The sequence below is a fragment of the Natator depressus genome, chromosome 3, assembly GCF_965152275.1.
Source record: "Natator depressus isolate rNatDep1 chromosome 3, rNatDep2.hap1, whole genome shotgun sequence".
Classification (NCBI taxonomy): Eukaryota; Metazoa; Chordata; order Testudines; family Cheloniidae; genus Natator; species Natator depressus.
Genome location: NC_134236.1, coordinates 165,355,981 through 165,369,335, shown reverse-complemented (window position 1 = coordinate 165,369,335; position 13,355 = coordinate 165,355,981). Strand labels below are relative to the sequence as shown.

Below are 13,355 nucleotides of genomic sequence, written 5' to 3'. Positions count from 1 at the left end.
CGCAAACGTTCCTCTGAACTTCAAATACTAAGGGCTTGGCTACACTTACATTTTATAGCGCTCTAACTTGCTGGCTCAGGGGTGTGAAAAATCACCCCCCTGAGCGCAGCAAGTCAGAGTGCTTTAAAGCACTAGTGTAAACAGGCTCCCAGCACTCGGAGCTTATCCCCTCGTAGAGGTGGATTACCAGGAGCGCTGGGAGAGCTCTCTTCCAGCGCTCGCACGCGACCACACTCACACTTCCAAGTGCTGACGCGGGAGCGCTCTCGCAACAGCACTTTGAAGTTTCCAGTGTAGCCATGCCCTCAGTTGCAATAATAAACAATGTGTTCAACAGAACAACACGGCACAACATAACGGTATATTTGTAACATGCAGAATAACAGAACTTTTTTTCTACTTACCCCCTGGAGGCATGGCTATTGTTATGGGATCACTTATCACGCAGCCTTGGCTATTGGAAGCATTTACTTGTATAGTGTAGTTAGCAAATGGAATCAGTCCTCTAATGGGCACCCATATGTTGGATTCTTTGCTGCTGTGTAAGATCTTTGTGCCATTTACAATAGTGTAATTAGCACTAGCTGTTCAAAACAAAAAGGGGGGGAGAACAATAGTTAGGTTTTATACCTACTGCAATTCCTATTCTTTATGGACCAAGGTCTGACGCTACTGGTGCCGATGCGGATTTTGCCATTGACTTCAATGGGAGGAAGCGATGACCCCATTTGAACATTTAATATTTTGTGCCCAATTTTCTCCTTTCTTCATTAATAGCTTGTGGTATTTGTAAGGTACCATAAGAACTAACCATACAGTACAGAAAGAGATTGCTATAGGCTGAAAACATGGGCCAACATTTGAGAGTCATTAGTGTTCTGACTGTTGCTTCACAGCTGTTCAAATGAGCAGGATCATTCAAAAAGTTTAGGGATGAAATCCTGGACCCATAGAAGTCAACAGCAAAATTCTCATTGACTTGATGGGGCCAGGATTTCTGCCTAGAAATTTGTACTTCCATCAAAGCGGTAGATCACTCCCATTTGCATATGTGAGAACTACAAACATTGGTTGAAAAGTACATGGACTCAAATGTGATCTTGGACCTAGTGCCTAGTGAAGGAGGAAGAAAGATTGGCAGTATTCTATTTTATGAAGTGTCCAAAGGAACCTACAGGCTTTCAGTTGAACTGGGAGATTTGCATGACTAACTCCCTTAGGCCTCTTGGAAAATCCAACCCTTTCATACATCCCAAAACCCAAAAGCCCTGAGACGAGAGAGAGGAGAATAGGGAATTTGCACTTGGGTATATGAGAGCAAAACTGGGCTCATTTACTGTCCAATGTTTTGAACGTGTAAAATGCTACACAGGTGATAATATGATCATCACCATCTCCCATTAAAGTCAATGTGAATTTTGCATAAAAATCAGTGGTAGGGTCACAGAAGTGTTCAAATACCACAGTGACAAGTATCTGATTAGACAGAATATCTAATAGCTGAACGGAAAGATGTAGGATTTTAAAATATCTGGAATAAAGGCAATATGAGTTGTAATTCTCAAAAGCAGTGGATCTAGTTCTCCAGTCTGAGTCCACTGCAAAACCAAAATACAACAGATATACATATTTCAAAATAATAATAATAATACAAACAAATTCTGTTCTAGTTACACCTTTGTGAACACTCATTGGGCTCCATTCTTCTCTGTGCATGTTTAATATGCATTGTTAAAACTGAGCACATTGTTATGCTTGAAGCAGTTCTTCAAACACCACTTTCAATAGCACTTCCAACACATTCAGTTACATCCTCACACACAGTAGTAAACTCAGGCCAGCGCACACTCTGAGTGTTCTCTCTATGCAGCTATCATACGTTGATTTGGTGATTCTTACAAACATTTTGTAATTCACTTAAAGCTATTGGCCCCAAATTGCAGCCATGCCACTTTCTTGATGTCAACAGAATTGCTTGGGTGGAATTTAGGGCACAGTTTTGATTATTCCATAGCTAAAGTATTGTAAATTTACTTCCTCTTGTGTTTTTAACTTTTAGTCTTGCATTCCTTTTTTCAGGCTCCACTGAAGTCCAATTTATCTGTTGGCCAAATTCTGCCTCCATTACAATACCACTACGCAACACAGTGTACCTCAGGGACAGATGCTGATCTCATTTGCACTAGCGTAAATTCAAGTAACTTCACTGAAGTTAATAAATTTAATCTGGATTACACCAGTGGAACTGAGAACAGAACTATGCCAATAGACCCTATTTTACATGCTGTAATAAAGAACGCATTTTGTCTCATGCAAGAAATCTGGCCTGACAACTCTTCACAGTCCACAAAAGGTACAGATAAATTTCGGCAAAAGTAGCATTATTCACCTGAGACCATCCTTATGCAAGCTCACACATTCTACTCCTGCTAGAAGGGAATTGTGAATGGGGCCACTGCTTGATCTCGGTGTCTGTATATGCATCTCAAACCCCTATATGCCTCTCAATGAAGCAGTCTCTCTTTGTATTTGTGCTTTCACTACTGTGTTATGAACAACAGTGAAAGAACAGAAAACACAGTAAAGTGCAAACTCCAACTCCATATACACATACAAGCCCTAATTTATGTAGTCTACCTAAGGGCTTATCTGGGCTATGATAAAAGGTATATATTTAAAACCTGCTAGTGAAAATGTTCTCATGAATAAGTTTTAAATACCTAGTGTAGACAAAGCAAGATGTATTTTAACACATTAGACCTTCGTATTGTAACACAGGCTCCCCAAGGTTCACCTCACTCAACTAATGTGTTAAAATGTATCTTGGCCAGTCTACACTAGGGGTTTTTAAATGTGTTAACACCTTTCATGCTAGACTATACAAGCCCTAGATGAGCACACATAATTTCCCTGCTCACTTGTTTGTGTTCCTTATTTTTTAAATCTCTTTCCAGATAGGTAACAAGCAACAGTATCTTATTTTTAAAAATGCAGTTTAGGGGGAAAAAATCGACAAGGCAACACTTTGTTCTAAGTTGTCAGGATAACAGCATTAATACACAGTAATTATACAATTAGTTGTAACATTAAGTTCTAGTTATAGCAGAATGATTACTCGGCAATTATAAGAAGTATATAATTACTCAATAATTATGAGAAGTATGTAATTATATAACCATTCTATTCAGCTCAAAAATGAACTTGCACATTTACAATGAGTTAGACAACACGGCAATTCAGATTCTTCACTGCTTTATATATTTATAAACTGAAGAGCACCAACCATTTTCCTAACACAGACCAAGAGTTTCTTATTGCCATTCCCAGCCAAGCTACTTACAGCTACTAGCAAAAATAAAATATTAGAAAAATATTTTTAAAATGCAGGTCCTCAAATTGCTCCTGCTGGGAGTGACATACAGTGTGCAGCTTTACCACTTTTCACTGCATAAACTTTGCTTTCATTGGGCTGGAAAATGCAGCCGCATTGGTTCAGCCTGACAGAAAGTGCTATGATGATAAGCATTTCATATCACCCTATGTCATTCCTGCCTAATCTGCCTCAGTTTGGTCCTTATTTGGGAGTATAAGTAGATTGTGCATCTCTTTTTCCAGTTTTCATGTGTGTCCCTTCCTCCACCCCTCTCTTAGTTCCAATCTCAGCTTCCTACAGAGAGTGCCATATTCCACTGTGAACAATCGTTTGAGACACTGTTAAATCCTTAAGGGGAATGGTTTCACTTTGGTCAAACAGTCAATGCCTCACAGTACCTGACATGACCAATCGCTGATGCTTCATTAGAAAAGTTCCCATCACCACCTTGCTGACATGCCCATTCTGGAGGAGCATTCCCAGGTAGGAAGAAAATAGCTTCCCCCAGAGCCTGCCAATCTTCCCCCTGAATGGCCTGCACTGCTCTCAGAGATATGAACCCCTCCACACATACATACACAGCTCTTCTTCACCATCCCAGGTTTCCCCAGGTTCCTTGATCTTACTCATTCCCAGAAGGACTTTCTTCCAGTCAGGCTCTCTCCTTTTATCCCCAACTCTGCCTGATTCTGATCTCATTTACAGTTTTTTGCACCAACGTAACTTCACTGACTCCAGTGGAGTCACTCCTCATTTACACCAGGACCAGTCCTCATGATTCTTTCCCCTCCCAGCCACCTGGATGAAGCCTGGATTTCTCCTCTCTTGACTTACTGCTGCTACCTATATTGTTACACGTGGATCATAAGGATCCTGCCTTAATATAGCTCTTCCCCCATCTCTGTGTTTTATCATGTCATTATGATGATACTCAAAGACCCTCCAACTAAAGGCTACCAAAAATAAGTTTACTTTCTCACTTTCTGTTAAAAAAGAACAGTATCTATCTACCAACACAGAAAAGAATGCAGAACAAGAAAAAAGTAAGGTAGTAAAAACATCCTTTTATAACTTATAGACATTCCACCTGTACATCATTGTAAAAAAAGGTAAAGCTTTACACAGCATTCTACTTGGTGGGTGTTTCTAGTTGAAGGGTCTCTGTATCATTAGAAGTACAGTTCAAAAGGGGTTCCAAAGCAGCTGCACATCCTTTCTATTGAATACCAGTGTAAATAGGTGCATAAAATTCATGCAGCTTGGTGGTGCGTAAATTAATGCTGTCCTGGGTACATCATCCTATGGGGTTCACTAGATTGAAATAACATAAATGGGTATCCTTTTCCATTCTTGTTATAATCATTGTCACAAGAATTTTAATGCCTCATATATTCCGTAATTTTTTTCTGTGTGCTGTACTGCTCTGACCTTTTCAATATTCTGTAATTTGACTGGCTGGCCATTTCAAGTTCTCTCCTTTTTACGGCCTTATTAACTTGTGGGGAAGAGGTGAAATGGACAGCCAATCAGAATACATAATATTGCAAAGGTTACAGTAGTACAGTATTGTACCAGCAGACACAGAATACTGTATATTAGGTATTAGCATTCTGATATCTTATTCATGTGACAAAGGTTGTAACGAGAACAGAAATGGCATAACATGAAACCATTCTCACGACTAAGACTATAATGAGAAAGGAAGTAAAATAACCCAAATACATTCTTCTAACATTCAAAAACTGTATTTTTGTAGGAATGTTTCTCTTTTAAGGTAGCCTTCCCCATCTGGATAAAAATTTATACTTTGAGGTAGAAAAGATGTTAAATTGAAAAACTGCATCCTGTACACAAAATGACAAAAGTACATTCTGTATCAAGTGGGCACACCTTCCTCAAGGAGCATTGGGTATATTTATTACTATTATTATTCAGGTCCTTGATTACTAAGGCAATACATTTTCAATGCCAAACAGTTTACTGAGAGTGTGGAGATTTGGGGTAGGAATTTTCGAACTAAGTTCGTTTCCACTCTCTGTGGACATTAAAGAACCCAGGATGCTTTTTCATAAGAGCACTGTTTTTTTCCCTGGCTTGGCGTTCTTGGATAAAAAAAATTTCTCTCCCCACCCCTGCGGGCAGTGTGTTGTATGCTGGTTGACTGCTGTTCTCTACCCTAGAAGGGGCTACATTTTACATGTATGATATGTGAAAAGTGCTGTGAAATCATTCAAGATGAAAGGCACTCTATAAAAATAAAGTACTTATGCTCACATACATATTTAATACTAGATTGTTTCCTTTTAACATTATGTTAGCGTCCCGGAAAATATGGTGTTTTTGTCACATTCTAGTCACAAAGACAAGATAACAAATATTTTCTACTACTGTACTTCAGAAGGCACCTTATTTGGTGAGACTGAGTTTAAGGCTGTTTCATGTTCTGAAACATGATTTCTGACTTCTACTGTTCTTATATAGGGCCAGATTCTGATGTCCTTACTTACATTGAGTAGAATCTTGCTCCACAAATACTCACATTGACTTCAGTGGGACTGCTCATGCTGTAAGGTGCTACTGAATGAGTTATAGTATCATAGAACTTTCATCTGAGGATCTCAAAGCACTACACAAACATTATCTAATGAACCTGCAGAACACCCTATGCTTATTTTTATACCTATTTAACATGTGAGCAAACAGGGATACTGAGGTTAAGTGTCTTACCTCAAGTCACAAAAACAGTAAGTGGCAGAACTGGGAACTGACTCCAGCTGTTCTCATGACCAGACTACCGGTTTAACTACTAGCTAACACTGCCTCCTTATGTACCTACAGCAAAAAAAAAAAAAAATTCCCCCTGAAATTTTGGATCGATGAATACTGGACCCAAATTGTATTTAGACTTCAATATAAATTATTTGTGAATAGAAAGAATATGAAGAGCCAAATAACAATACAAGATTCAAGCCCTCCACCCTTCCCATGAAGGAAAATCTAAAACTCCACAAAACCTCCTTCTCTTCTCACAATCCCACACCTTCAACCTCAACAACTTAATCTTCCAGAACGATGTCCTGCCTTACCAGTTAGCCACCCGCCTCGTTACCCTCACGTCTTCATTTGATTACAAACCCTGTATCAACTCCCTCCCTTCACAGAAATAATCACTCAATTCACCTTGCCCTTACTCAACACTTCTCTCTCTCTCTCTGATCATTTAATGTCCATGTTACCATTTTCTAACCTCCTTCAACACGGCTTTCCAACCCTCATCAACTCTCTCCCCACTTGGCCCTTCCACAACCTCCAATCCATTGAAGTCCATGGCTTCTTGACTGCTCTCAGACCCCTTTGCCCTGTTTTCTCTCCTCTGCTGTTTCAGTTGTTGATTCCCCTCCCTCTCCTCTCTTTTTGTCCCTCTCCATGACCAAAAAGTCCATCCCTCCAACCCCAGGTGTGCCCAGACTTGTATTTCTCTCTATTTCTGGTTCTGTGCCACTGAACACCTCTGGAAAAAGTCCTGTGACCATAGAGACTCCCTCCACTACAAGTTTGTTCTATCTTCCATTGATTCTGCCATATTGTCCAGCACTCATGAATTCCATTCCCAAAGCCCCAGCTACATATTTACTGCCACCTAAAATCCTCCCTCCACCACTCTCTCTTCCCCTTATGTTTCTAGTATAGTATTTAGAATTAAAAACAAAAGACACTACAGATTGATTTTATGCCATTAAGAAAGCATATTATATTTCCCCCCATTTTTATTTGGGTGGATATCACATACTACTAACTGTTTTTTCAGTTACCATACTATTACCATACTATTTTTAAAGTGTGAGTTTTCTGTTTTTCAGTTTGAGTTATTGTTCCTCTTTTCAACAAATTGTTATTTTTCCAGATGAGTGCACTGCCACCTTTGCCTCAATCAACTGAGCAGCTATTTGTTCCTCTGCTCTTGGAGTTGGCAGATGTGTTGTTCTTACACATAGATCATGGTCTCAAGCCTTGAAACTGTGCTCTGTAATTGAGAGTCTCTCTTATCACAGGCTACCCTTATTCCCATTTTGAGGGCTTGGAGACGGTTGCTGGATGTTATGAGAGCTTCTTATAAAAGATGGGTAGCACAACGTTAACTGTGATAAAATGGCAAATCCAACTACCGCTATCAATCCCAAATGAGCATCTACTCTTATTAATAATGAATAGCTCCCAACTTTTGTATGATCCTTGAACTGAAAGCACTTTTCCTTTTTTTTTACACTTTTCCATGATAATTAAAACATGTTACAGTTTTAAAAATGAAAGGTACAGAATATTTAAAGAATAAAGAGAAAGGGCATATAGCCCCTCACAGCAGAGGACTCAGAGTCTAAACTCTTGAGTTCCATTCCTGAACATAGCATTCAGTCTCTCTCTGATTTAGTTTCCCCCTCTGTCAATTGAGGCTAATACTACTTACCTATCTGACAGGGCTGTGGTGATCAATAAGGTTTGTGAAGTACTTTCAGAGCCCCAAACAAAGAGCCCTTGTAAAGGGAAATTATTATTATCAATGCATGAAAATTCCTGCTTATTCTTATCAGTGCAAACAAGTCTAAATCCTAACGTGGCAAATGGGAAGGGGCATGTCTTTATTTGCTCACTCCTTTTTATGGACTAGACTGGGGCGGGCAAACTTTTTGGCCTGAGGGCCACATTGGGTTTCCAAAATTGTATGGAGGGCGGTTAGGGGAGGCTGTGTCTCCCCAAACAGCCAGGCGTGGCCCAGCCCCCGCCTCCTATCCAATCTCTCCCCCCCGCCCCGCTTCTCGCCCCAGCGGCTCCCCCAGGACTCCTGCCCCATCCAACCCTCCCTGTCCCCTGACAGCCCCTCTGGGACTCCTACCCCATCCACCACTTCCTGCTCCCTGTCCCCTGACCACCCCAGGACCCCCAACCCTGACTGTCCCCATCCAACCCCACCTTTCATTCCTGACTTGCCCCCCGGGACCTCTGCCCCATCTAACCACCCCTTCTCTCTGTCCTGACTGCCCCTGGAACCCCTGCCCCTGACTGCCTCCCGCCGCCCCATCCAACCCCCGCTCCTTCCTGACTGCCCCCCGGGGACCCCTGCCCCATCCAACCCCCCTGTGCCCTGCCCTCTGACTGCCCCAACCCTATCCACACCCCCACTCCCTGACCACCACCCCCAACTTCCCAGCCCTCTATCCAACCCCCCCTCCCCCCGGCTCCTTGCCCCCTTACCGTGCTGCCTGGAGCACCGGTGGCTGGCGGCGGGTCTGCAACTGTGCTGTCCGGCTGCCAGAGTGCTGCGCTGGCGGCGCGGCATGCTGAGGCTGCGGGGGAGAGGGAACAGAAGGGCTGGAGACTAGCCTCCCGGGCCAGGAGCTCAGGGGTCGGGCAGGAGGGTCCCGCAGGCTGGATGTGGCCCGCAGGCCGTAGTTTGCCCACCTCTGGACTAGACTGTGGGCAGAATTCACAGGCTAGTCTAAGGATGAAGTGCCAAAGCAGGAGCTCCTGGAGGAAACATGCCTCAGGCTGGCACATGGGTTTCAGGGGGGAACCAACTGCTTAGAATGAAACATGTATCTGTTCCTTCATCAGCCTGCTTTGCTAGCTGGTGCAGGGAAGTAAGGGTCATGGCTACCGGAGGTGAGCAAAGTCCTTACACTCAATGGATGACTACCATTTGGGCCTATCCCCAGTTCAAGGTGGGAGAAAGTTCCTTGGACACTCTCGCCTACTTCTTGCTCATCCAACTGAGTCACAAGAGTCTTGCCAGTGAAAAACCTGTGTGTTCATGCCCTAACTTTCCTTGGCTGTTTGTAAGTGGAAATATCTGTCAGGGAAGAGAAAGTTCTCCTCTTTGAATGAACCATTTACTACTTTCTTACTGTCATTTAAATCATCTACACCCCTTGCACCTGAGCCTCTCACATTACTAAGAGCTTCTATTTCTTACAGTACAGCAAGAAAAGTGCTGAAGCTACTGCATAAGGACATCCATTATTGTTATTTAGTATTTCTACTGCAGTCACATCTAGGGGCACCAATCAAGAAAGAGGGCCTCATTGTGCTAGGCACTGTACATACACACCATGAAAACACAGACCTGACCTAAAGAGCTCATGATCCAGCTTTTTGTTTCCAACATGCAGAGTTTAGCTAATAGTGGGGTGCACGATAACCAGGAACAAAAATTTCTGCAGTGCCTACATTAGCATTTAGAATGGTGTTAGTTAACTGAGAATCAGTGAATTCAAATTAAAACGCGAGTAAAAAACCTCCAGACCCCTAGAGTGGGATGAGTATAAAATGGCAGAACTACTAACTGGTATGTAACCTATTGCATAAATCCGCCCCTGTACCAGATGGCCAGAGGATAGCCAATGTAATGCCAATTTTTAAAAAGGTTCCAGAGGTGATCCTGGCAATTACTGGCCAGTGAGCTAACATCAGTACCATGCATATTGGTTGAAACTATAATAAAGAATAGAATTATCATAAATGAACATGATATGTTGGGAAAGTCAACAGGGCTTTTGTAAAGTGAAATCATGCCTTGTGAAACTATTAGAATTCTTTGAGGGTGTCAACAAGCATGTGGGAAAGGGTGATCCAGTTGATCCACTGTACTTGGACTCTCAGACAGGTTTTGTCAAGGTCTGTAGCAGGGTTGCTGGATCAGTCAGCAGGCCTTTAGACTCAGACCTCAGTTTCTCTTTTCTCCCAGTGTGTCCAAGACCCTGGATGGGGTTCAACTGAGTCAATTTCCTTGGCAGTAAACCCCTGGCCTTGCCTGTCACAGTGCTAGGTGTAGGGAATCTCAGGTGAGAAGGGGGACTCCGGTCCTCCTGCTCCTCTGGGTCCCAGCCCATTGCCCTAAAAATGTGACAGCATGGGCTGGCCTATGTATGGCCCACCTCCTGTTCTCCTTCCCCTGGGCTACTTCCTACCCCATCCGATGTCTCAGCTTGGGGCATGGCTGGTGTCTGAGTATAGTGCTTTGCTCTAAATCCTCAGAGTCTCAGAGCTGATGCTGGCAACCTCTACCTCTGGCATGATGTCTCAAAGAAATATGGGAAAGACTCACATCCAGACCTCCTGAGTAAGAGGTCTCAGGGCAGTGCTCATCCTGGAAATGTCTTCTCTAGTTCTCCTGTCTGGGCTTCTGGAGCTCTTTTTTATACTGCTCTTTTCCCCAGGAGCATGCTTGCCAGTATCTGAGGGGCAGAGCTTTCCAGGCCCAGTACTGCTCCAGTTTTTCCCCTGCCACAGCCAGAGAGAGGAGTCTGTAAACCCCATAATAAGGTCCCACAGCAAAGGCTCTTAGGCAAAGTAAGAAGTCATGGGATTAGAGGGAAGATCCTCTCATGGATCAGTAACTGATTAAAAAATAGGAAAGAAAGGGTAGGCATAAATGGTCAGTTTTCACAGTGAAGAGAGGTAAACAGCAGGGACCCCAAGGATCAGTTTTGGAAACAGTGCTGTTCAACATATTCATAAATGATCTGGAAAAGAGGGTAAGAACAGTGAGGTGAAAACATCTGCAGATGATGCAAAATTATTCAAGATAGTTAAGTCCAAATCTGACTGCAAAGAGTTACTGAGGGATCTCACAAAACTGGGTGACTGGGAAACAAAATGGCAGATGAAATTCAATATTGATAAGTGCAAAGAAATTCACATTGGAAAACCTAATCCCATCTATACGTGCAAAATGATGGGGTCTATATTAGCTGTTACTACTCAAGAAAGAGCTCTTGGAGTCCTCATGGATAGTTCTCTGAAAATATCTGCTTAATGTGCAGCATCAGTCAAAAAAGCAAACAAAATGTTAGAAACTATTGGGAAAGAGATAGATAATAAGACAGAAAATATCATGATGCCCCTATATAAATTCATGGTACACCCATGCCCTGAATACTGCATGCAGTTCTGGTTGCTCCATCTCAAAAAAAGATCTATTTGAATCAGAAGTAGTACGAAGAAGGGCAACAAAATGATTAGGGGCAAGGGGCAAATCTCTGTCCAAGAAGAGATTTAAAAAACCAGACTCTTTAGCTTAGAAAAGACATCACTAAGGGACGATAAGATAGCGGTCTATAAAATAATGAATGGTGTAGAGAAAGTAAATAAGGAAGTGTTATTTACCCCTTAAGAACTCAGGGTCACCCAATGAGGAAGTAGTATTTCCTTATGTTTGTTTTTAATCCGCTGCCTATTAAGTAGATTAAAAACAAACATAAGGAAATACTACTTCCCACAATGCACAGTCAACCTGTGGAATTGCCAAGGGATATTGTGAGGCCAAAAGTATAACTGGGTTAAAAAAAGAATTAGAGAAGCTCATGAAGGATAGGTCCATCAATAGCTATTAGCCAAGATGGTCAGAGATTCAACCCAATGCTCTGGGTATCCCTAAACCTCTGATTTCCAGAAGCTGGGGTTTGGATGACAGGGGATGGATCACTGGAAAATTGCCCTGTTCTGTTCACTCCCTCTGAAGCATCTGGCATTGGCCACTGTCAGAAGACAGGAAACTGGGCTAGATGGACCAATGGTCCGACCCTGCATGGCTGTTCTTATGGGAGGTTGCAGGTCTCCCAGAAACCTGTGCAGGGGAGAGGAAAATCTGTTTGCCCTGTGCATAAGTTGGTGGGTACAACCAGCACCATGATGCTCACTGGGCTGTGATGTTAGCAGGATACCTGCATGGAATACAGTCTCTCTCAGGAGAACCCAAAATGTATATAAATGACTAAAGAAGCAAATAATAAAAATGTTTACATCATCTGTGATGTTGTACTGACAATATAGCTTATAACCATAGATTTCATCTATTTTGTTTGGGGTTTTATAGATGAGCCATGAGGTCTTGTAAATTTCCTCTCTATTTCAGGAGAAAGCTTATAGAATAAAAATATTTATAAGCAGTTAGGTTTACAAACATCAAGTCTTTATCTTTTAATGTCTCTGTCATCCTCCCTATAAGAAGCATCAGTACATAAATGGAGATTATTATCTGGTTTCTAAATCTGTGTTCATAATTCATGGTTGCCAATATGAATTTTCAGTTCTCGAGGGATGCTATCAGAAAGAGACTAGCTAAAGAGCACTGAGCAGGACTGGGGGTCTCAAATCCATAATCAAATATCTAGATTGATTGTGTCACTTGCACTTGTATTGATTTCAATTGGAAGAGCTGACCCAAGGGAATAATAACAATGGGGAATAAAACTGATTTAGGAGAACAAAATAAATCCTTCTGTGAGTGGTAATGAATTGGTACTACTTAACCCTTTCAATCACAGAGTGAAAACACTATTTATTTTTTCAGAATGCTGAGCTAGCCAAAAGAAGTCGTATCAAAAATGCCAATACTGTCAAATGCCATTACACTAAGTTGTAATGCTCTAGAAGGAATGAAGTTCTAAGCTTGATCTAGGATTTTTATTTGACATAAAACATATTTATGGCTTTTCCAGTCAACCTTACATGTGACATCATAAATGATGCAGCTGTAGATCCAAAGTACCACAAAATCACTCAAGAGGACATTTATTGTACTTATTCAAGTGATTTGGAAGATATGTGAGAATCAGAAACAGAACTAAATAATTTATCTTTTTAGCTTATTTAATTATTGTGACAAAAGCTACGTAAAAATCATATGAATAGCATTATTTAGTTTGTTGTACACCATATCTACCAAAGAACACCGATCCTGAACTCTCGGTACTTTTGACATAATATAAAAAGTTACATATTCAATCCAAGTCCAATTTGATCCCCATCATATAACCCAGATAAAAACTAATAATAAAAATAAAAGAAATATCCCACTAAGTTTTGCCCCAGCCCCCCCAAAGCCAGTCCTCATCTTACTTCCCCCTTCCCTGAGAAAATAGATGGCCTTTGCTACATTCTCTGGAGGTCAGAAGACTTGTTCTGGACAAACACATAAGATCATCCA

General features: G+C 41.7%; 1 protein-coding gene across 1 annotated transcript in view; it reads right to left on the bottom strand.

Annotated features, from left to right (window-relative positions):
• Window positions 1-13,355, bottom strand: part of USH2A (usherin) — a 562,110-nt gene that overhangs the window by 213,381 nt on the left and 335,374 nt on the right. Inside the window, exon 38 of the mRNA XM_074949260.1 lies at window positions 405-584. Coding sequence (XP_074805361.1) covers window positions 405-584 — 180 coding nt within the window. The remainder of the gene's footprint in view (window positions 1-404; window positions 585-13,355) is intronic.